The 26319-nt window shown below is 39.9% G+C and overlaps 1 protein-coding gene across 3 annotated transcripts in view; it reads right to left on the bottom strand.

Moving 5' to 3' along the window:
• PRKDC (protein kinase, DNA-activated, catalytic subunit) overlaps positions 1 to 26319 on the bottom strand; it is a 524414-nt gene that overhangs the window by 113549 nt on the left and 384546 nt on the right. For all 3 annotated transcript variants that reach the window (XM_033933710.1, XM_033933711.1, XM_033933712.1), the window contains 4 exons: positions 21632 to 21744; positions 15811 to 15942; positions 15361 to 15540; positions 613 to 821 (listed from right to left, as the gene is read on the bottom strand). In XM_033933710.1, coding sequence (XP_033789601.1) covers positions 613 to 821; positions 15361 to 15540; positions 15811 to 15942; positions 21632 to 21744 — 634 coding nt within the window. The remainder of the gene's footprint in view (positions 1 to 612; positions 822 to 15360; positions 15541 to 15810; positions 15943 to 21631; positions 21745 to 26319) is intronic.

Genomic DNA, 26319 nt, shown 5'->3' with positions numbered 1-26319 from the left:
TTTGTGCCAATGTGAATGAACAGCATCAGTAGGCTTGATGAGTCTGTGCAAACTCTTGTGACCCTGGGCAAGTCACTTAATCCTCACTGCCCCGGGTACATTAGCTAGATTGTGAGCCCACCAGGACAGATAAGGAAAATGCTTGAAGTACCTTTATGTAAACCGCTTTGAGTGTGGTTGTAAAACTACAAAAAAGGCGATATAAAGTCCCAATCCCTTTCCTTTCTGTAATATCTCTTATTTTAGCACAAAGCAATCACCACAGTTCCTGGGACATCATATCTGGTCAGCATAAAGATGTTTCTGAATTTCACCAACTGCTACTAAACACACTAGGTAGATATATCAGTAAGAGATGCCAGCAATCAGTGATCTCCATGCATATTCAATGCTACAGATCATATGTATTGTGATACTGAGCGTGTTTCATACTATTCTCAGTTCAAGGTGTGTTACATTCAAATAAAAACACCACTTTTATCACTAAAAAATTTCAAAAGACTGTACTGGAATATATTTGATGTATGGTTTTAACACTTGCATGACTATCTTTTTACATAACTAATTTTCTCAGCCAAACTACATAAGCCATTTTTCAACATTTCTACTTACTTAGCAAGTTCAATCCATCTGACAACATCTGGAGAGAGCTCAGTCTTTCCTCGCACTTTTTTGCATGGTGGTTCCGCAGTATCAACAAGAGACACCAAACTCTGTTCAAGTAGCAGAATGCCCATAGGTTGCTGCAAACTGGCTAAACAGCTGGTGCTCACATTGCCTGGGTCAAGATTCAGAAGTTCTATGTGATGATAACTCATGTCCTGCAGAAATGAGAAAATATATTTGTTAACTATAATGTTCTACTAGCCTTCTGATCACAATAAAGTAGTGAAAATGGAGTCAACCATACAAGATAAAGTAGAAGAAATGTAATTGATTATTATTAATATAGCACTGCCGAGTGCTGGTAGTACTGTGAAGACAATGCACGCTCCCTACCTTCATAAAGCTCAACAATCTAACTTAGACATAATAAAAGAAAAAACATATAGGGTACCCTGATTTAGAATGGTACAAAACAGTTTTGTTACAGGAAATTGGGCCTATATAGCTGTGAACTGGGCATTCCGAGGCCACTCCTAGTTATCTAAAGCCTTACCTTGGGTCTCGTTATCTGACATGCCCATGCTTACAATGTATTGTCTCTGAATCCCTCTGCCATAGCCAGAGACTTTCACCCTCCCTTATCAATTAGAAACAGAGAAAGAGAAACATTCCTTGTTTTGCATACATGCAAAAAACTGCATGTTACTCTGTTCATGTGTACACATTTGATTGGTCATCCTGGCCAGGCCCTGCCCACTTTGGCTGGACAGAGTTTTTCAGAGGAGAACTTCTTTGGAGGTTTTTTTTTTTTTTTTTTGCTTGATATTTCACCCCTGTGCACTGTGGCGATATAGTCACAATCTCTGCAGGCCAGACCCTTTGTTGCCTCCTCCCCATGCATGGGAGACACTGCCATGAACACTGTTCATCTGAAACCAGAAGCTTTGTGAGCTAATTCTGCTGCTGGTATCATATTAAAGGTATCACTTGGAAGTACACATGAGGAAGGAGCCCATGAGTTAGCCAAGTTCAGGAGCAATTAGTCAGAGAGAGAGTTTTAGGATGGCTTTATATCTAGGAAAACAAGCAGCATGGTGCATAGTGGATGCTGTGGATGAGCCATTTGGTCTTTCTCTGCTATCATATTTCTATGTTTCTATGATTAATCGCTACCATAAAAAGCAATTAAGAACATAAGAACATTAGAAGTTGCCTCCACTGAGTCAGACCAGAGGTCCATCTCGTCCAGCGGTCCGCTCCCGCGGTGGCCCACCAGGTCCATGACCTGTGAAGTGGTTTTTGTCCACTTTTATAACCTACCTCTAGTTCTATCTGTACCCCTCAATCCCCCTATCCTCTAGGAACCTATCCAAACCTTCCTTGAACCCCTGTAAAGTGCTCTGGCCTATCACCTCCTCTGGAAGCGTGTTCCATGTGTCCACCACCCTTTGGGTAAAAAAGAATTTCCTAGCATTAGTTCTAAACCTGTCCCCTTTCAATTTCTCCGAGTGACCCCTAGTGGTTGTGGGTCCCCACAGTTTGAAGAATCTGTCTTTATTCACTTTCTCTATACCCTTTAGGATTTTGAAGGTTTCTATCATGTCCCCTCTAAGTCTCCTCTTCTCCAGGGAGAACAGCCCCAGCATTTTTAACCTGTCAGCATATGCAAAATGTTCCATACCTCTTATCAGTTTAGTCGCTCTTTTCTGGACTCCCTCGAGTACCGCCATGTCCTTCTTGAGGTACGGCGACCAGTACTGGAAAAATACTCCAGGTACGGGCGCACCATTGCGCAATACAGCGGCATGATGACTTCCTTCGTCCTGGTTGTGATACCCTTTTTGATGATGCCCAGCATTCTGTTTGCTTTCTTTGAGGCTGTTTCAATGTTGTGTCCACCATCACCCCCAGGTCTCTTTCAAGGTTGCTCACCTCTAGCAATATTCCCCCCATTTTGTAGCTGAACATCGGGTTCTTTTTCCCTACATGCATGACCTTGCATTTCTCTACGTTAAAACTCATTTGCCACTTTTTTGCCCATTCTTCCAGTCTCGTTAGGTCCCTTTGCAGGTCTTCACAGTCTTCCGTGCTTCTAACCCTGCTGCAGAGTTTGGTGTCATCAGCAAATTTGATAACCTCACATTTCGTCCCCATCTCCAGGTCGTCAATAAATATATTGAACAGGAGAGGTCCCAGCACCGACCCCTGTGGAACTCCGCTCGTGACCCATTGCCAGTCTGAGTATTGGCCCTTTACTCCAACCCTCTGTTTCCTGCCTGCCAACCAGTGTTTGATCCATCGGTAGTTACCCCCTTGCACCCCGTGGTTCCACAGCTTTTTAAGTAGCCGTTTGTGAGGTACCTTGTCGAAGGCTTTTTGGAAGTCAAGGTAGATGATGTCTATGGATTCCCCCTTATCTATCTGGCTGTTTATTCCCTCAAAGAAGTACAGCAAGTTCGTGAGGCACAACCTTCCCTTGCAGAAGCCATGCAGGCTCGCCTTCAGTTATCCATTGTTTTCTATGTGTTCGCAGATTGTGTCCTTAACCAGTGCTTCCATCATCTTTCCCAGAACCGAGGTCAAGCTCACAGGCCTGTAGTTTCCCGGGTCACCCCTTGATCCCTTCTTAAAGATGGGTGTGACATTTGCTATTTTCCAGTCCTCTGGGATCTCCCCAGTTTTTAAGGAGAGGTTACATATTTGGCAAAGTGTTTCTGCTATTTCGTTTCTCAGTTCTTTTAGTACCCTTGGGTGGATGCCGTCCGGGCCCGGTGATTTGTCGCTCTTCAGTCTGTCTATCTGTCTGAGGACATCCTCTTTGCTTACCTCTAGTTGTACCAGCCTTTCATCATGGTCTCCGGTTATAATTTCCTCGGGTTCTGGGATATTGGTTGTGTCCTCCCTGGTGAAGACTGACGAGAAGAATTTGTTTAATCTGTCAGCTATCTCTTTTTCCTCCTTTATCACTCCTTTCCTGTCTCCGTCGTCCAGTGGTCCCACTTCCTCTCTGGCTGGTTGTTTCCCTTTCACATACCTGAAGAAGGGTTTGAAGTTTCTTGCTTCTCCTGCCAGTCTTTCCTCATATTCTCTCTCGATGGCATTCTTTCTGGTGTCTTTTGTGCTCTTTCTGGTTTTCCTTTGTTGGTTCCTTTTTCCATTTTCTGAAGGATGATTTCTTGTCACTTATCGCCTTTTTAACTGCATTTGTTATCCACGCTGGGTTTCTAGCTCGATTTTGTTTTGCACCCTTTCCTAAACCTTGGGACGTACAGGTCTTGTGCCTTGAGCATTGTGCCTTTAAGCAGTGTCCAGGCTTCCTCTACGGTCTTCATCTTCCCTGAGCTGTTGCTGAGCTTTTTTCCCACCATTTTCCTCATGTCCTCGTAGTTTCCTTTTCTGAAGTTGAGTGCTGTCGTTGTGGTTCTTTTCACCTTTGATGTTCCTATGTTCAATTTGTACTGGATCATGTTGTGGTCGCTGTTTCCTAGTGGTGCTAGTACCACCACTTCCTTTGCGGGTCCCTCAAGCCCGTTGAGGATTAGGTCCAGAGTGGCATCCCCTCGCGTTGGTTCCGTGACCAGCTGCTCCATGAAATTTTTAATCTTCCTGCAATCCTAAAAAAGAACTGACAAGAATTAACTCGCAGGAGCAACAACATCTGGATTCCACCAAGGCCAAATGGCACTCCCCTCATACATCGCAGCACATATTCTTATCCATTTGGACCATCATACTTTGATAGGCAATCTTGGGCAGGCCTGCATACTTGAGGTGGCTGAAATGAAAAGAAAATTAAATCTCTCCATCACAGACAATCTTGTGCTTTCTGCACCAGCTGCTCAAGAAACCACAGACAGCTGAATCAAGGAAGACATTTTTTTTTAACCAAGTTGTTTGCTTCAGCCTCTTCGGTATGGGAATTCAAGGTCATGCACTCTCCTGAGTAGGTAAAAATCCCTGAGAGTCCATATCTGAGGGAAAACAACCAAAGCACAAACACAGTCCCAAAACCACAAAATAATATTTTATCTGGGTAAGGGGAGAGGAGGGACCTGGGTATAACACCCCGACTCCACCTGAATAGAAAACTGCCCTCAGCTACTGCCACTAACCCTAGAGCAGGGTAATTAAAACATTAAAAAATATTCTTCACAGAAAATTAACCATCAAATTTTGCCAAACCAAGCCTAGGCTGCACAGGATAGCTTGTCCTACCACCTGCTAAAGATTGACTGGTAACTGGCTGCACAGGATACACAAGTGGTGATGTCACAGCTCATTAGTTCTCAAGACAGGAATAGTACGAGATAGAGCCCTGAAAACCAAGCAAGGACAGTGTGTTGTTGAGTAGGCAGTGATTTCGGTGTCATACACCACAAATGGATCAAGGAGGAGGAGGAGGAGGAGGAGGATAGAGTAAAGGCCTTTGCATATCCTTTGTAAACCTTGTACAAAATCTTGTACCAAAGAAGGGAAAAAGGTGACTCCAGATGGAAAATGAAGGACTCCAGGAAAGTGAAAATTTGCCTTAAGTATCTGATATTGTCTGGTTTTCAAAAAAGAATTAAACCAATTAAAGATGGTATTAGAAAGTCCAAATTCAGATAGTTTGATCAGTAAAATATTGTGGCCCACTGTATTGAACACTGTTAAGATGTCAAATTGCAATAAGACCATTTATATTGCACTAAGACCATTTATACAGCTCTACTCAATTTTTTTATTTTTTTTTGCATCTAGGTGAGGAATTTGTGTTAAGTTCATGAACTCAGCACCTTTAATCATTTTCAAAAGTTGACTCAATCCAGGACAGTTAAACAGTCACAATAAAAGGTTCAAAAGAGAACAAAGTTACATAGTACATGACAACAGAAAAAGAGCTGAATGATTCATCCCTTCTGCCCAACAAATCAGCCAGAGCTCTACCTGCCACCCAATGCAGGTTACGTTCCATGATTAAACACTGGCATCACAAACAAAGCAGTCGGCTTAGAGGTCTGCCTAAGACTGGCTTACTTTCTAACTACTAGATTTGATTTTGAAGCCCACTTTGGCCCATCCTAATCCATCTTTCCCATTTTCAGGACACAGATTGTACAAGTCTATCTGGCACTGGCCTTATTTCCCAACTAATGGAGTTGCCCCTGAAGCACCACTCCCGTCTATTGTAACACATCAACAGTTATGAGGTCATTTAGGTTTTGTTTTGATTCCATCTTCTTTCTATATAAAGATCTTCTGTGTTTATCCTACACATTTTTGAATTCCACCACTGTTTTCATCTCCGGGACTTTCCCAGGAAGAATATTCTACATTACTCAACATAGATTTAGAACAACTCGCAGTACAGAAATCTAGCTTTCAGATAAGGTTACAGATATTAAGAAATCATTAGGTAAAGGTAAATAAATGATCCTCTTTCAATTCGATATATCTGCTGCTTTCGATGCGGTGGATCATGGGCAGTTACTTTATTGCCAATACACAACTTGCTTAGTCTACAAAGTATTAATCTGGTTTCAAGGATCTTTAAGGAAGAGGATTTATAAAGTTAGGAGAAATTCCGATTGGCTTGCTACATGTGGAGTTCCACAGCATTCCCCACTTTGTTCCTCCCTATTTAATATCATCTTGCCTAAGACAGGAGTAGCATTATTAGAATTAGAGGTTTTTGAATTTTCATATGCTGATATATTTTTGCTCTGTATAACATTAGACAAATTTGATGATACTTTGAAATATCTAAAAAGTCACAGCAAAAACTGATCAATGGGCACAAGATAATCTGTTGAAGTTGAATAAAACAAAAGACCAAAATGCTATGATATGGTTTGGTACCTAGTCTTCTGCCACAGAAAGATCTTGTCTTGTCATCAGGACAGAAATTGATATTTGAAAATAATTCTAGGGTCCTCAGTTTAATCTTAGATGCAAAATTATTTTTTGAACTCTAAATTAATGCAGTAGTTAAAATGAGACAATTAAGAACAATATGCTGGAGACGGGCAGGCGTATAGTACCAGCGGAGGACTACTTTATAGGCATTTTCCTTAATAAGTGCACAAGAGGAGGCCTTGCCCACTTCCAGGTGAATTCTAGACCACTCCACATCAGAAAAAGTACAGTGCAAGTCCACCTCCCAAGCCCGCTGATAGAGAGCCGGAAAAGAAAAGGAGCCCCGTAGATATTGGTAAAGAACAGAGATGGGTTTAGGCATGTTCCTAAGAGTGACCCACATGTGAGCAAAAGGGTCGAGAGATGGAATGGGCCCCCTATCCCACTTCTGAGAATTAAGAAAATGGCGTATCTGTGAATAGGCCAAAAAATCTCCCTCGGGCAAGGCAGCACTAATCCGGAAGGTTTCAAAAGACACCAGGACCCCCTTCTGAAGCACATCGCGAAAGGTATATAACCCCAATCGTGCCCACCGCACAAAAACAGAGCTTTCCCCACCGGCCGGGAACATTGGCTCCTCCCGCATCGCACCAAGAATCGATGGGACTACCCCAGCCCCCCAGCGCCTTCTAGTAACACACCACATTTTCAAAAGATGTTCCAAAAACGGGTTCCCTGGAACAGCCAATTTCCTAATACCCATCGAGGAGGACCAAAGCCAATGTTTCAAACAGGGGCGTCCCACAAAGTGTTGGAGATGTGGGCTGGATAAGGGGACCTTTTTGCATATATGGTGGGACTGTCCAGTTTTGAAGCCCTTTTGGAGGAAAGTAGTGGAATGTTTATCACACTTGTTACAGATTTTATTGCCTTTTTCTCCTCAGGGATGTTTATTAGGCCTTTACAATGTTAGTCCATATTCTTGGCAAACCAAGCTCCGGCGCTGGGGTTTGGCGGCCGCTAAATGCTTGATTGCAGCTCATTGGAAACAGGGCCTGGCACCTACTCATTTGGATTGGACTTTAAAACTTCAGTTTATTTCTCAAATGGAACTGTCTATTGCAAAACGTCATGGGTACTTTTACACTTACACCCGGACTTGGACACGAATATTAGAAAAAATCGAATCTTTACATTGAGCTTCTTTCTGGGGGGGGGGGGGGGATTGTGCTTGAGGGGGACGTACCTGAAGAAACAACAGGGGGTCCCTACTGAAGGGTGCTGATGCTGGAGGGGTGGGGGGGGGTAATGTGGAGTTCTGGTTACTGATAAATGTTGGGGGCTTGTTACTACTGTTGGGAGCTATTTTTGATATTTGTACTGATGGAGGAGCATTCTGTGTATTGGTGTGTTTATTAGGTGCTTACCTCACATTTGTTGTCCCTGACATTTATATTCTGGTTTGTATATTTTCACACTACAAAACTTTTAATAAACATTTATTGATTAAAAAAAAAAGAACAATATGCTCAGTTCTACATCTCCAAAGTTTTTAAAGTATTGTCCAAGCTGTTTTATTATTCTACCTAGACCACAGTTCTTCAACCGCCGGCCCGCAGACCGGTGCCGATCCACAGAAAATTCCTGCCGGTCCGCACAGGACCGGCGAGATTAACTTCTTCAATTTCCTGCCGGTCCGCGCAAGATCGGCAAGATCGAGGAGCGCAGGGCTGGACATAGAATGGGGAGCCTCCGACTGTGCTTTCTTCCCTCCCAGCGGCTCTCCTTACAAGTGCAGCGATTCAGGAAGGAAGCCTTGGAGCTTTTGCTGAGTCGGGCCGACTCTGATGATGCAACTTCTGCTTTCCTCAGAGGCGGTGCGACCCAACAAAGGAACCGAGGCTGCCTTACTGAATCGCAGCGCTGGTAAGTAAGGAGAGTTGCTGGGAGGGGAGAAAGCTGCTGGCATGGTGAAAAAAAAAAAAGGGACAGCTGCTACTGGACCAGGAGAGGGAGAAGGAGAGATGCTGCTGGGAGGGGGGAGGGAAAGGAGTCTGGGAAGCTGCTGGGTAAGGGGGAAAAAAGGGACAGCTGCTACTGGACCTGGAGACAGGGGTTTTGTTGGTCCGTGCTCTGTATATTTGTATTTATAAAATCACAATTGTTCAGAATATTGTTTCTATTTATACTTTAATAAAATACGTTCAATATAAAATCATAATTGCGGCTTGTGCAGATGGGATCAGATGGTTTGCGGGGACCGAGCTCACGGAAATGAAGCGTAAATGGGGTTTTTAAATTTTAGTCCTATTAATTTGCCGGTCCACAAAATAATTCTTTTATTTCTGCCGGTCCACGGGTGTAAAAAGGTTGAAGAACACTGACCTAGACTATCATAATTCATTATATGGAGGGATTCCCATGAAGTTATCTAAGAAGCTCCAGTTTTGACAAAATACTGCTGCAAGATAAATTTTCTAATTGGGAAGATCTGATACAGCTTCACCATTATTGAAAAAGCTTCATTGGTTTCCTGTAAATTTGAGAATACAATCTAAGCTAGCTTGTTTAATTGTTAAATCAATTCATGGTGATAATTCCTTTTAATTGGTTCATATATTAAATTTCCCATCAACATTTATTACGCTTGGAAAAAGAGAAGCCTGAAATTAAATTTTCCATTGGTAAAGCTGATGTGCATTAAGTCATATTTGGAAACCTCTTTTCTCTGTCCGGCAGTTAAAATATGGAATTCTCTTTCATTAAGAATTAGAGAAGCTCAGATTTATAGCATGTTTCGGAAGGTTTTGAAAACCTATTTGTCTGATAAAAACGAGAGTTGATTTAGTTTATGATGCTTTATTGTAATCCTCCTATACTGTAGGTTTTCTCTGTTGCAATCTGCTTAGATTCTGGAGGTTAATAGAATATAAGAACTATATAGCATAGCATGTTCCAGACATTCATCACCCTCTCTGTGAAAGTATTATCTGATACTTAAGTCTACCATCCTACAACCTAAACTCATACCCTCTAGTTCTACTGCTTCCCAGTCTCTGAAAAGATGTTTGTATATTAATATCTTTCAAGTATAATACAGATGTTTAAATATCTGCCCTATATATACCCTATAGCAAAGGAGGTATAGGGCAGATATTTAAACATCTGTATTATACTTGAAAGATATTAATATACAGATCTTCACGTTTCTCCTCATGCATCTTTTTGCATAAACCCAATACAATTTTGTTGACTTCCTCTGAATTGTTTCAAGTCTTATATCCTTAGTGTGATACAGCCTCCAAAACTGAACATAATAATACTTCAAGTGGGACAACACTGATGATCCGAATAAGGGCAATAATACCTCCTTTCTTCTGCTGGATTAAGTCCATTTATATATGCGGACAACATCATGCTGCCTTTATCATTAGAAAGAGTTTACTGAAATAATACACAGAATCTCTAAGAGTTTAAAAGTACTGGAAGAGTTGGGTCATCAATTCAAGCTCAAGCTGAATAAAGAAAAAAACAAATTTATGGTCATAACTAGTAATTTTGATCAATTATCTATGAAGAAGTTTATAGTGAATGGCACTATACAGAGTGCCCACAAAAACACTCCTTGATTTTAAATGGCTACAAAATCAAAAATTGCAATATGCTTATAAATAAGATGACAGCAAATACAAGTGCCAAAAAGCACAGTTAGTAAGATCTTACACAATTGCTTGCACTTTTCACTCTTATAAGCTGCAATTGGTGCAGAAGTTACAACCTATATCATATCGCTTCTTATACCCCACAGATTTTAACAAGGATTCATTGTGGGTTACAATAAGATTCTAAGGTAATCAACAGATACCATATGAAACTTTATGAGTTGATGAAACTGTAGCCTCAAAGGTGAAAGAATATTCCAATTAATTTTAGTTTTGTAACCATTTAAAATCAAGGAGTGTTTTTGTGGGTACCCTGTATATAAACTAGAGAGTAAACTAAAATGTTTAGGAGTGATAGTTGATGAGATTCTCAAGTCAAATTAGTAATAACTACATGGAAAATGAGGAGGATTATATTGTATTTTAAACCTAGCATCTTTCAAAGATATAAGTACTGAAATTATTTCTGATACAGATCAGCCAGAGATCTGTATCAGAAGTAATTTCAGTACTTATATCTTCAACCTCCCTGATGATGGACTCAACTGAAACTCAGCTGGAGTTGGAAGCTTATGCTGATTGAACAATATAAGTAACTAAAACTGGAGAAGAGAGAACCTCAGAACTGATTAAGAATTTCTTATTGGATCATGAATACAGTGGAACCTTGGTTTACGAGCATAATTCGTTCCAGAAGCATGCTCATAAACCAATTTACTTGTATATCAAAGTGAGTTTCCCCATAGGAAGTAAGGGAAACTCGCTTGATATGTTCCCCCCCGCCCAGAGGCCACCGGTGCTGCTCCATCTTACTCCCCACCCCCAAGGTCACCAGCGCTGCTCCCCCCTCCCCCCCCCCCGTGATCCGGCATCTCCCCCGAGGTCAGCGGCGCTGCTCCATCCCCACCCCATGTCACCCTTCCCCCCCTCCGCCACGATCCAGCATCCCCCACTTACCCACTCACCTAAGCACAATTTCTTACCCCGATGTTGCACCAGCACCAGAACCAGCACCAACGCACAGGACATGCCGGTGCCCGAAAATCTTCACTCTTCCTTAGGTTGGGCCTTGAGCATCTGCACATGCTCAAGACCTTCTAGTTCTTGCTCTCTCTGGGACTTTAAAAATCAGCACCGATACCAGCGGGCAGGAGAGAGAAGCAGGTGCCCGATCCTGCAGGCAAGTGAATTGATCCGCCCCTCCCCTCAACCAGCGGGCTTACTTAAAATCAGCACCGATACTAGATATCTGATTTACTGCTATTTAACTAATCTAACTGTTAATTTTTATATTAGCCCGTAAAATTAGCAATAAAGAATATTAGCCTATAGCAATAAGGAATATTAGCCTGTATATTAGCCTGTAAAATTAGCAATAAGGAACTAAAAGATTCCCTTTCTTGTATATTATTCTATGTTCTGCCAAAAAGCTGGTCAAAAGCTAAAGAGGACTTTTGCGAATTCGTCTTACATAACTCAATCACTGCATCTCATAATTTAATTGCAGGGGACATAAACCTACATCTAGATGAAGTGGACAATCCAGAAGCGAAAGACTTTAGAAACTTTCTGTCTCTACTCAATTACAATCTCCCTTCACCCACTCAAACACATGAAAAAGGCCATCACCTAAATGTAGTAGCGATGGCCACAAAAGATATCTTAGACCCATCCATCTTTCTTTCAGACGGTACTTGGTGTCACGATAACTGGTTTGACCATTTCACTTATTATTTCAATCTAACCTGGTCTCAGCCAAAATCCAAGACTCTTCTACGGACAAAAAGAGAACTCCTTACAAGGGGCCATATCAATCCAGAGGAATATTGGTCATAATATGATCTACAAGCGAAAATAGAAGAAGGAGTTGATTTCTTTGATCACTGGACGAAAACTAGCACATCCATTTTAGATGAAATTGCCCCTAAACAAAAGAGTAAAAGCTGCTCAAATAAATACAACAAATGGTTCGACATCGAACTCCTAACAATGAAACAATCAGTAAGACGATTAGAAAGAATCTGGAAAAAAAACGGGAAAACTGTTAGACCGAAACAACTGGAGATCCAACATAAAACTCTACAAACAACAGATAAAAGAAAAATGTAAAACATTTTACTCATCCAAAATTAATTCATCAGACACTAGCTCAAAAGGAGCTAATATAAAAGAACTGTTTAACATAGTTACAAATTTATTTGACACCACACGCCATACTCAACCTACGCAGAATATCAAGCTACCCTCAGCAAATGATCTAGCACAACATTTCGATTCAAAAATTAAAAGCCTAAGAAATAACTACTCAACAATTGTCACACATGAACATCAATCAACTGATATACATGGAAATGAAATACCAGTGAACATGATTTGGAGTTCCTTCCACAACTTAGAATGGAATAACTACATCAAGTTATATAACAAATACTCTAAATCATACTGTGTCCTGGACTCATGCCCCCCAGAAATTATGAAAGCAGCTCCCCTAGACTTTAAACTATCTTTGTTGAACTATCTAACCTATAACCTAACCAATGGAAAATTCCTCACTAATAATGGTCATATCATAATAACCCCAATTCCAAAAAACTGCAAAGAATCACCAACATCAGTAACCAACTATAGACCAGTAGCATCCATCCCATTCATTGTAAATTCATTGTAAAAATCATGGAAGGATTGGTACACACCCAACTGATGGAATATCTCGACCAGTTCTCTCTTTTGCATGAAACTCAATCTGGTTTCAGACCTCTGTTTAGCACAGAGACAGTAATTGCTGCTATCCTGGATAATCTACGCTACTTGTTTAGTAAAGGCCTCAATGCTCTGATCATGCAATTCGACATGAGCTCTGCCTTTGACTTGGCGGACCATGTGAAACTGTTACAATGCCTAGATGTAATTGCAATCAGAGGAGACGTATTAAACTGGTTTCGAGGTTTCCTTATATCCCGCACCTACCAAGTCCGTTTTAATTACGATCTCTCTGATATATGGAGCAATTCATCTGGCGTGCCACAGGGGTCACCATTATCCCCTCTGCTCTTCAATGTTTACATGTCCTCATTGGGAGCGCAATTGACCCAGCTGGGGATAAAACTATTCAGCTACGCTGATGACTTCACAATAATTAACCCTTTTACTACCTCTATCTCAGAAGTCACCCCCAAAGCAACAGAAGTTCTAAATTGGATGGAGCAATGGATGAATGAATTCAAACTGAAGCTAAACTCAGAGAAAACAAAATTTTTTATAGCATCGCCACACCCACTTAACTCTAAAGCATCAATGTGCATCAGTAACCTTAATTATCCCATTCAACCCACTATGAAGGTATTGGGAGTAACACTAGACCAGAGCCTGACCATGAAAGACCAAGTAGACTCCTTGATTAGAAAACTTTTTCTCACCCTCTGGAAGCTTCAGTCCATCAGAGCTTACTTCGATGTCTCATCATTTCGAAATCTGGTACAATCCCTTATACTGAGTCAACTCGATTATTGTAACATCGCCTACTTGGCACTCCCCCAGAAGAATATACGGCGATTGCAACTGGTACAAAATGCAGCGGTTAGACTACTTTGTGGACTGAAGAAATCTGATCATGTAACACCTTCCTATTGACTTCTACACTGGCTGCCAATAGAGGCACGTGTGAAATTCAAGTTTGGTTGTTTTTGCTTCAAGGTACTTTATGACTTTGCCCTTAAATATATAACAGACCTTTTCTCTTTCACAACCAACAGACATAGGCGAAGCTCACACCCGAACTTTGTTTCTCCACCAGTTAGTAGTTGTACATTTAAAAGTCATCACCAACATCTTTTCTCACATCAAGCAGCACTATGGGGTAAAGATCTAGAACAATTACTTGTGCCTACTACTTATAGGGAATTCAGGAAATGCCTAAAATCACATCTGTTCCTGAAATACTTAGGAAACCAACCTATACAATCTTAGTCCTCAACAAACGATCTCTAGAACTGTTAATCACTAAGTCTGTACTTTGTTTATTCCACTCAATCTGTAACATCTTTAATTATTGTAAACCGCATAGAACTTAATAGTCCTGCGGTATATAAATTGTTATTATTATTATTAATAATTGATTCATCATCAAGTTAAGTGAGCTTTATTGGGTCAGAATGGCTTCAATACTTAACATCATTAAGAGCCTTGAAGATTGATTGATGGACTCTATTTAAAAGCTTTAGATAATATCTGTAGCTTTTCCCAGCCTATGATTTTGCCATTGGTAGCACTCTGCACTTTGTATTACTTGTTATTGTAGATTTTAAATGTAGATGAAATAAATTTTGTTAGTTTTAAGGATATGAATTGAATTAAAGAAATTAATAAATTAAACATTTAATTATGTTTTGGTATTCTTGGTATAGCATTTTAATAAATTGAATATCAGTAATTGATTATATTTACCCTATTTTGTATAACTGTGATACAATGTCAGACTGTACATGAGGTCACAACATTTTAGACCTATTTTCATTTTCCGAATCATTTGTAAGCCACCTTGATCTGTCCTGGCATAAGCGGTCAATAAATGTGGCTGATTATGCCTCTCTTTATGCATCCTAGCATCCTTTTGGCTATAGCCACTGACTTGTCACTCTATTTTGCCACCTTGAGATCCTCAGACACTATCGCTCCTAGTTCTCTCTTCTAGCCCGTGCACATCAGACTCTCACACCCTAAAACATACAGCTCTTTGGGATTTCTACTGCTCAAGTCTATCACTCTGCATTTCAAGAGTAACATTAGAAAATATTGTAATGAGTAAACATCATTTTTCTTGGATGAATATATGTACACATAGGGGGGTGGGGGGGAGATTTTCAGAAAATTTCACTAAATTATATGTTTATATTATATTTATGATATAGTTGATTATAATATTTGAAAGAAGGTGGGTGGGACGGGATATAATTTTTATGTTTTTAGAATTATATGAGAATTACAAGTGTTATTGTTGTTACTAATGATATATTCCTGTACGCTTGCTGTAAGTTTTCAAAATGAATAAAGAATTAAAAAAAAAAAAGAAAATATGTCTTCACATGAAAATGCTGCATGAAAATGCTTCGCAGTTGAGGTGGTGGAAGCAAAACAGCATTAGAATTTGTGAAAGAATGATCAGCAAAAAGGATCTAATGTCTAAGGTACTGTAGAACTGGGAAGACTAGATTCCTCATTTTCCATCATATTTTAAGCTTCTCTATGCACAGTAGGTTACCTGAACACATGCTATAAATGGTGGGAAGTACGAAGTGGTGCAATTCAAAAAGCGATTGAAGTCAGCAAGCAGCTTCTGAGTGACGTCTCTCATCTCAGATAAGCTCTTTAATTTATCCATTTCTTTCATAATTCCAGAGAACAAGCTGCTGAAGAGTTGCTTGGCTAGTGTTGGATCTCTCTGTAAAAGATATCATAATCAGCCTACAACATAATGATTACAACATAATGATTTGCAATACACTTTTGTGGACATATCTGAAATCGTGATTTGTTATGCAGAAAATTTTCGGAGGGGTGGCTATATTAAATTTTTGCTATGTAGGTATTTCAAAGATGTTCCTTCATGTTCAGGAATCTTAATGCTAGCATTATAAAAGTTCTGAAATGTGAAAACATCTTGCAATCAATACTTAGGATTGTCTGGTGGAAAAAATAATGGATGATAAACCTGTGCTACAGCCTGGAGAGGTGCTATCAAGCTACTGTATGCAATCTGAATATCAGGAAGATCTCCATGTCGGTAACTCCTATACAATGTCACTTGGGAATCACGCTTCATCTTCTGTTCAGCTGTAATCTCCTACAATGCAAAGAACACAATTTACCAATTTGTATAAACAATCATCATGAAACAAAGACTACAGTGAACTTAATATGATTAAGTAAACTAGATCTGATTATATGGGAACAATTTTATTTTAGATTACTAAAATAAATGTACTGGTATACGGTATACAACTGGATAAAAAAAGCGATTTAGTGGACTGAAAAATGTGTCAGATTTGCTCCTACGCAGTGCCAGTTATATACTGTATGGTTTCCCAGTATGTGGTTTTAATACTTAGGACCCCTGAGGAAGGAGTGTTTTTCGGGTCCCGGTTTATAACCCAATTGGACCATATATTTTGGATACAAACTGTTTATTGATAAAGTACTGCTCATCGATTAAAGACTTGGCATCTTGTACATCATCTCGGCAGTTTTTTTTGTTGTTTGCTGTTTGTCATATCACTGCAGTTTTGTTGGATTTTTTGTTTGTGTTTGTATAATTTTAAAGTTACTTGTCTCTAGTACTGTTTGCTCTTTCCCTCATATGGTAGGCTTTGTTTGTATGATGGAGGTTATAATTATGTTTCTTTTACTTTGTTTATAAATACATATTTTTCACCTCTTATCTTATTGTCTATAGCAAGATAGCATAGTTACTCACCTGTAACAGGTGCTATCCGAGGGCACTAGGCATATTATCTCACATGCAGTACATTCTCATATGTGGGACTCCCTGGCTGCCAGGATCATGCCTCTGAGAAGACGGTTACTGACAACTAACATGAGCCTGGCAAAATCAAAAGGGTTGGAGAGAAGTTAGAATCTAAGTGAAGAATCATTTTTTGTATAACTGGTTGGCTGGAATCATTCTCCAAACAATAGTGGGATGTGAAGGTATAAATGGAGGACTAGGTGACCTGTACAGATGTCCTCACTAGGAATAGAATGTAGATAGGTTACTGAAGTCGCAAGTGGTTGCACTTTGTATGCAGTGAGACAGGCCTGACACATCAGCCCAGTCCGAGCATAGCAGGAGATATAGCCAGCCAGCTATGTGGAGATGGTCATATCTTGATGAAAGGAGTCTCTTCACGAGAACATCGTGAGGAGCATCGAGATGAGTGCCTGGAGAGCATCGAGAAACATCTTGATGAGCTATGATGTTTTGACATCCATGCCTAGGTGGAGCACCCATAGGTAGAGGGTTGATGAGGTGACCTAGAGCAGCGCTGTGTTCGATGTTTAGGCACAGTTTGGTCAGAGGTGGAGGCTGGTATTGGGGCCAGCAAAGGTGGCATCTGTTGAGTCTGCAGCATACCAGTGAATTCTTGTTGGGAATAGGAGTTTAAGGAGGTGGCGCTGGCACTGATATTGACACCGGTGCAGAAGGCGCTGAGGTCTCTGGGCGACCTCAGAGGTGAGGATGGATGTCAAGGAGAGAGCACTTGTGCTGGTGAATGGCCACCTCAAAAGTCGACGCTTAAGATGTATTGAGGTGGAAAAAAGCATGAGAAAACTCAGAGGGTGTTCTGGCTTGGAACCCATGCTTTTGTTTCTTAGCCTTTTTTCTTACATCGGAAAATGGTGGCATCAATGAGGTCGAAGTGGAAACCAGATGCTGTGTCGAGTTGATATGTCTCGATGTTGCACCGAAAAGTTTCTCATATTGAAGCTTTCTTGCTTTTAATGTCTGAGATTGCAAACGGATGCAAAGTGTGCAGGTGATATCCCAGTGGTGAGGTCCAAGACACACACCAAAAGCATGGGCCATTGTTCAAAATGGTCCAGTTACACCGAGTGCAATTTTTGAACCCACTAGTCGCCTTTGACATCAATGGTAAAACAGCCGATGCCTGGTCAAAGGAATCAATGGTGAGAGAGCTTGAATAGAAGGGAAGCTGAAAATTGTTGATGCTCTTGGGCACAGAGAGAGACCCTGGAGGAGCAAAAGGCCTTAAAAATGAAAATCTTCAAAAATCCAGAAAAAATTATGGAAATTAGAGGAATGAAAAAATAAGAAGAATTATGAGGAAATATACTGGGAAGGAACAAAAAAGAGTAACTGAAGTACACACTGGAGTGCTATAAAGCAACTTCTCAGCTCTGCAGAAAACTTAAGAACTGATGGATCTGCAAGCTGACGTCAGGAAGAAAGGAACTAGAACCCACGATACAGGCATTCTTAACGTTTTAAAGTGACAGTACACTTTTTGACTGTTTGTGCAGGGTTCCATGGATGACATCACCCACATATGAGAATATACCACATGTGAGAATATACTGCCTTCTTGTCCTCGATTAATATCTTGTAATTTGATTCAAATTTGCATAAATTTAAAAAATATATATTTTTTAGCATGTGCATTTTTTAGTTTGCAAACAATGCAAAATTACCATGCAACACCTCAGAATGTCCTGTAGTAAAACAATTTTTCCAGTGGTAAGCACCTGTTAGTGCTTACTGCAGCTTAGTAAGAGAACCCTTATATTTTCTATATATGGTACCATGTCTCCCAGAAAATAAGAGTGTCTTAATTTTGGGTCAAAAAATACACTAGGGCTTACTTTCGGGGATACTTCCTCTTTCTTTTCTCCCCTCCATGTACAGAATCTTTTCTCCCCTCTCACCCATCCCCTTGTGCAGCATCTTTCTATCCCTCCCTCCCATCCCCCTGAGCAGAACCCTATCGACCCTCCCACTGTGAGACTGACATATCTCCGCTCCAAGGACTCCTAAAGCAGCAAGGGTGGGGGTTGCTGAATCGACGAGTCTGATTTTTTCAGCAAATCAGGCAGCACTAGTGTCAAGGATGGAGTCAGAGAGTTGTGGGGCTTCGGGGCTCAATTTTAACTAGGGCTTATTTTTGGGGTAGGCTTATATTAGGAGCATCTTTAAAAATCATGCTGGGGCTTATTCTCAGGATAGGTCTTATTTTCAGGGAAACAGGGTATTAGAGCGGAGAGTTCTTGGTAGAGATGTGGCTCTAAAAAGAATCAGCCTTTAATGGTTAGGTGCTGTTCAATTTGTACTGTATTGAACACCACACTAATTTGGATTACTTATTGTATGATATTGAATAGATTCTACAAATACTGCGATTCTAGATATTATTCAGGTAAAATGAACAGTAGTACTAAGAAATAGTATGAAACAGTAGTACTATGAATATAATTAAATATGATGCTTTAGTTACAACTAACGTACCATACAGCTTTTTATATCCCACAGATTTCAACAAGGATTCAATGTGGTTTACAATAAGATTCTTAAACCATTAAATATGGTCAACAGTTGATAAGATTAAAGAGAGAACAGGTATGTCTAACATTTTCCTGAATTGGTAATGTGCATCCAGTAGATATATACACATAGTAACATAACATAGTAACATAGTAAATGACGGCAAATAAAGATCCGAATGGTCCATCCAGTCTGCTCAACTGTACCCTCTTTTTAAATTACTGATTTAATTTACTGTATTTTTCACTCCATAAGATGCACTTTTTTCCCCCAAAAAAGTGGGTGGAAATAAGGGTGCGTCTTATGAAGCGAATGCAACCCCCCCCCCCCCCCCCCCCCCCTATTTTCTACTTTCCTTTCTGCCGGGTGATTTCTGTCATCAATCCTCTGATGCTTACCTTCACTCCTGCATTGTGGGGGTTTTACATCAATGGAGGAGACTCAGCTCAACAGAGGAGATGAGAAGATAGTGATAGGAAGGAGGTAAAGACGCAGTGCTCATGGACACCAAGCTCGAGCTCCGCCCTCTCCACTCCAGGTGCCTTGTTCAGTGGGGGCCTGCCTCTCACCTCCAGACCAGGAAGGAGGAGAAGGACAAGTGCTAGGTGCCCAGGCAAAACACCTGACAGCTAGGGCTGGTGTTTTCAGATAGGGGGAAACGAGATCATTGCTAAGCCTCTGGTTCGTCTCCTTATTCCCGGGTCCTAGCATGTGTGTGTATGTTAGGAAGGAGGATGGGGTCGACCTTCATTCCTAAATGGCTCCAGCAATGGCCGAAAGCTACTAGGCGGAAAACGCCATCTTTCCCGTTCCAGCTGTCAATCCTATCAGCACTGAATGTCTGTAATGCGGAGAGAACGTTTGGTGCGCTCCATCCCGTCCCTTTACATGTAGCAAGAAGTGGTGGAGGAGGTAGTAGCATCGGCAGCAGGGATAGCCACGTGTGCGGGGGTGGAGCTGTATAGCGTGAGGAGAGTCCTTTCGGCTCTGCTCTCCTGCTGTGTGGTGGCCTGCTTTGGTTCTTTGGCCTCTGCCCAATGGTGGTGCTGTTTCCTCACCACTGGTCTCACGACACAAAAGAACCGAAACCGAGGCAAAGTGAAACCAGAGCCCCCAGCGAATCAGCTCCATTGGGAGTGGTTGGCTGTTTCACCCTGGAGCTGTTCCTTTGCCGGCAATGGAAGTTTTCACTCTACTCTCTCTCATCAGGAGCCTGGAGTCTATGGGACCCAACCTTGGGAGATCTTCTGTTGCTGGCCTGCTCTCCCGTCTTCTAATTTCGAATGACTGTCACTCTTTATTATACCACCCTCTCAAGTATTTTGCTTTTCTACCTGTTATTTTTTATTTTATCTTTCATTCTTTTAACATATAAAGTTTTATGTTATGTTAAAAGTGATGATTGATGGAGAGGGGGGAGGACTGAGATGGAATTTAAAGGTGCCGGGGGGCTGGGACGGAATTTAAAGGTGCCAGATATATATTAGTACTGTATACAATTTGGTTCAGAATGTTTTTTTTCTTGTTTCCTCTTCTAAATCTAGGGTGCATCTTATGGTCAGGTGCGTCTTATAGAGCAAAAAATATGGTAAATTGTCCTTTTTCCTAGATGTTTCTGGGCCAGAAACCCAGAGCTCTGCCCAGTATTGTGCTTACTTTCCATCTTACTGAACTCTGTCAAAGCTCATGCCAGCCCATCTAAATCATCCCAGCCATTAAAGCCCTCCCTAGCCCATCCTTAACCGAATGGCCATATATGGGACACAGACCATGTAATTCTGCCCAGTACTGGCCTTAGTGGCAAATAACGTAATTAATTTTTCATCAAGCTCGGCTAATGGTTATTTGGATAAGATCTTGTATTACCTAGAGGTAGTGTCTAGTTCATGATTAAACTACAGATGTTTATTGTGACCACCACCACTTCTTGGTGGTATAGCTTGTGTCTCTGGCATATAATACAATGCTGCCTGTATTTATAAGGTGTTTTAGTGGACACTTACTCCGAAAATCTATAGCATCAAATTCAATGTAGTGATTCACAATATGTAAGATTTTGGCTGTTTATTAGCTCTTAATGAAAAGATAGATTTAGAATTATGTTTAGAGATCTATAATGTATACAAGAAAGATTCCTACTATTGCATTTGTTATAATAGTTGTTAATACCTCTTATTAAATAGGTCATTGTTTATGCATGTTTTTGCGTTCTTTTTTATTATCTATTCCTATTATTGAAGTTATTGATTTTTATGAGTGTATTTTTTTCAGTTATTCATCAAAACATACCTGTGATATAGCCTGTTCAGAAGAAATGTAGCTGCAACAGGCTAAACAATAGTTTTATACAGAATGTCATGATGCTGTTCTTTAGGCTTTTGGCGATCTATAGCACAATCCTCTGTGTTTTCTGACTTAAAATATTCAAATTATCTCTTACCAATACTACATTCATCACCGTTACTGGAAACAGACAAACCTTTTCTCGTTTCTGTTCAGCAACTCCTTTTCTGATAAATATTTTGCTAATCTGTTCTTGATCTTTTAAGAAACGCCTTCGGAGCCTCAAAATGTCAGACCTTTCATCAATACCTAAAAAAAAAACAAAAAAAACACATGCAGGGAGAATTCTACAAGCACTGAATCATAACATACACTGAACAGTTTTTTCATTGAAGATCTTGAAATATATATTGTTTTCTTTTGTAATTAACATTTTGGACATGAAACCCTACTTTCATGATACAGTACTAAAATATGGGTTTGCTGGTTTTCAGGATATGTATAGAATAATAAAAAATGTTTAAGTGTTTCCAAACAGAATAAAATCAGATCCTATGCTAAAATGTCACATGTGATCTGATGATGTTAACTACTCCAGATACAGATTAGCAAGCCTTGGGGATTCACCGTTTCAGAAATAAATGTTCAAGTAAAGTTTTAACATCCATATACAGTATAATCTAGGTCTGTTGGATGATTAAAATTTTCAGTCTTAGAACTGGAAACTAATATAGGCATCTAGATGCGTTATGGTTATGATTTGCATATTGCAGCTAAAGGCATTCTTAACAAAAATTAAAGCCCTTATAGAGAGCAATTCAGTTCAGTGCACCAAAAAATAGGCACCAAAACACATGTGAAATGCTGGGTGTTAAGCACTATTCTATAATAAGTGTCTGGGGCCATTATAGACTCTGAGCAAATTACTTAGCTCTTTACTGCCCCAATAAGGATAGAGAAAGTACCTGCATATAATACATGCAAACCGCTTTAATTATACCAAAGAAAGGCGGTATATCGAATCCCATTATTCTTTACCCTTTAATAGAGCGTTTATGCACCAATCCTTTTAATTACCCCCTCTAATGGTATAAATCTTCAGACCCTCAGAAATGCCACCAGATACTCAAATATGTTTCATAGTACCTGGCTTTACGCATTTAATCTTCATCGGGTCACTTATAATGGTTAACCCTGGTGATTGTGTCATGGGAAATCAGTCTTAACAAAGGGATTGTAGCCCTGATGAACACCCCCCCCCCCTCCCAGGGTGAAACATGTTGGCGATTTATCCCTTTGAATTGACCACCCAAGCTAAGTATTAACTTTATATTAAAATACCATGAATGCTTAAAAGGTTCACTACATTCAAATAAAAACCGTTATAAGTGACCCGGTGAAGATTAAATGTGTAAAGCCAGGTACTATGAAACATATTTGTGTATCTGGTGGCATTTCTGAAGGTCTGAAGATTTATACCATTAGAGGGAGTAATTAAGAGGTGGCCAGAGGTAGACCAGCCTCCTAGGATTGCTGGTTATATACCCTCTCAGAATTGTATATTTTGAAACGCTAGTCATAAATTTAAAAGGCATTTATGCACCAACACCTATGCCTGGTCTATAGCTGGTGTAAACACAGATACATAAGTATTGCATTTTAGTGCTTACCTTATTGTAGTCTATAAATTAATAAGTATAAGTGTGGATCCTGCCCATGCACTGCCCAAATATGCGTGCCCTTGCAAACACAAGTCATGCACACAGTGGGCACAAATTGCAGAATAGCATTAAGGACTGGATTCTCTAAATGGTGCAATTTTTTAAGGTGCTCAAGCTCAGTGAAAAATGACATTTTAAACTTATCTTCAAGGTACCTACCAGTGCCTAAAAACATTGACACTGGAATCACACTTCTGTAGGCACTTTAATGCCATTGTAGGCGTGGTTAACACAGGAAGTGGCGTTAGGCACCATAAAGTGCCTAGAGAGGGGCGATTCACATCCAAGGTAGGTGCCAGAAATGTATACCTGGAAAACACTGGCCTAGATTTCCGGTGCCCACCTTCACCGGAAGTGCGATTCTCTAAGTGGTGTGAGATTGACACTCGATCGGCGGAGGCTCTTAAGGCTGCGCCAACAGCAGCACCGATTAGAGAATTTGGGTCTTAGTTTCAACAGAGCACTGACATGCATGAATGTTAATTTCATGTGCAAATCATGCATTAATTTCTAGTATTCTGTATTTTTAACATGCAAATGGCACTTATATTTAGGTGCTAAATTTACAGAGGGGGATAATAATAATTAAAAACTTTATTTTTGTATGCCGCCATATCAACGAGTTCTAGGTGGTTTACATCAAGAAAAGCTGGACAATCAGTGAATCATATAAATATACCACATATACATATCATGAATACAATATTAAAACAATTAAGATATAAATTTATCAAACAAATAGGTTTTCAATGCTTTTCTAAAAGCATGATAAGATTGGGCTTGAGGAATTAGGATACTCTGCCAGGTATTCATTTTACTAGCCTGAAATGCTAAAGTTTGATCAAAAAATCTTGTGTGATGGAAATGCAAACCAGTAAGATTTGCGTGTACTCACGTTTGTTCTATGAAATTCAAAATGAGAAACAAGATAAGCTAGAGCTAAACCAAATAATACTTTAAAACAGATGCAGCCAAATTTAAATAAAACTCTTGCATCAAACGGCAACCAGTGAAGCTGTCTATAATAAGAGCTAACATGGTCATATTTTTTCAGACCGAAGATCAAACGAACCGCTGAGTTTTGGATTATTCTTAATCTGTTAAGAATTTTTTTAATGAGATTCCAAATAAATTATATTACAATAATCCAGGACAGACAGGACTGAAGAATGTATCAGTAGCCTAAATGACACTAGGTCAAAATATTTTTTAATCGTGCGCAGTTTCCAAAGGACAGTAAAACATTTCTTTATCACGCTCTTTCAAATAACATGGAAGCTTTTGTGTAAAGAATTAAAATGCTCCTCCTTTGTTTACTCCTTTATAATCAAATTGAGATAATCTAGATTTTTGTCTTGTATACAAACTAAAACTAAACTTTTTCAAGTCAGGGCAGATAAAGAGATACAGTTTCTTTTCCAAGTCTTGCATTCAGATTTCAAGCAGATTTCAAGACTTTCAATGTGGCAACAAAGCAACTCCATCTTGATAGAAAATAGATTTTTGCTTATATTGTAATTAAGACATTATGTGGCAGGACTGGATTCCTTAAAATTAACAGAATATATTTAAGTGAGTTCAGTGTTATGTCTAGAAGCTCAATGTAAGCTGCTTATCGTTTTTCATGATAAATATTTACAAAGTAAATTTGTACCTTTGATTATGATAAATTAGCAGAGCTATAGGGTAGGGATTTGCAAATATGGGAGTTCAGGATTGTTATGGGAAATGCAATGTCAGTTCTTAACCCTATGGAGCAAATAGGGTTACACTGTATAATTTAGATACATGATTGAAAAGCCAGCAGCTAAGTGTTATAATGGGTCATATGATTTAGCCTGTTATTTTTAAATTCTTAAAGATATTAATGCCAACAAATTTTTACATTAAGAACATAAAAACATAAGAATTGCCATACTGGGAAAGACCGAAGGTCCATCAAGCCCAGTATCTGATTTCCAACAGTGGCCAACCCAAGTCCCAAGTACCTAGTGAGATTCCAAGTAATAAAACAGATTTTATGCTGCTTATCTTAAGAATAAGCACTACATTTCACCAAGTCATCTCAATAATAGCCTATGGACTTCCCTTTTAGGAAATTATCCAAACCTTTTTTAAATCCCACTAAGCTAACTGATTTCACCATATTCTCCAGCAACGAATTCCAGAGTTTAATTACACGTTGTTTGAAGAAATATATTCTCCGGTTTGTTTTAAATCTACTACTTAGTAACTTTATCGTATGTACCCTAGTTCTAGTATTTTTGGAAAGAGTGAGCAAGCAGATTCACATTTACCCTTTACACTCTACTCATTATTTTATAGACCTCTATCATATCACCCCGAGACGTCTCTTCTCCAGCTGAAGAGCCCTAGCTGCTTTAGCCTTTCCTCATAGGGAAGTTGTCCCATTCCTTTTATCATTTTTGTCACACTTCTTTGTACCTTTTCTAATTCCGTTATATCTTTTCTGAGATATGACCAGAACTGCACTCAGTATTCGAGGCGTGGCTGTACCACAGAGTGATACAAGGACATTATAACATTTTCAACTTTGTTGTCCATTACTTTCTTGATAATTCATAACACTCTATTTGCATTCTTAGCAGCCGCCACATATTGAGCTGAGGGTGTCAATGAATCCTCAACAATGACACCTAGATCCTTTTCCAGTCCTAACACAGAAACCAGCATCACATAGATAATATAGCTTGGGTTCCTCCTACATGCTTCACATTGCACTTGCTCACATTAAACGTAATCTGACGCCAAGGTTCAGAGAAGAGCGACGAAAATGATAAAAGGTATGGAAAACCTTTCATACGCAGACAGGGAGGAGACATGATAGAGACTTACAAGATCATAAAGGGCATAGAGAAGGTGGAGAGGGGCAGATTCTTCAACCTATCAGAGAGTTGAGCCTGGCAAGGAGGCGGCAAGGGTTGGATCCAAGAGAATCAGTCAAGCTGGTGTAGTAGTTTTGTTTCGCAAGTGAAAGGGCGGACTGGAAAGAGATCAGCAGGAATGGGGGGGGACCTCGCCCCCTAATTCCAAGGCCCGAAACTAATTATACTTTCCACCTTGAATCTCATGTACTGACATAATGTATCTTTATTGTAACCCACCTGCACCCCATGTACTGACAAAACGTATCTTTATTGTA

Source organism: Geotrypetes seraphini, chromosome 2 (genome assembly GCF_902459505.1).
Source record: "Geotrypetes seraphini chromosome 2, aGeoSer1.1, whole genome shotgun sequence".
Classification (NCBI taxonomy): Eukaryota; Metazoa; Chordata; class Amphibia; order Gymnophiona; family Dermophiidae; genus Geotrypetes; species Geotrypetes seraphini.
Note: the sequence above shows the minus strand (reverse complement) of the source record. Positions and strands in the feature narration are given on the sequence as shown.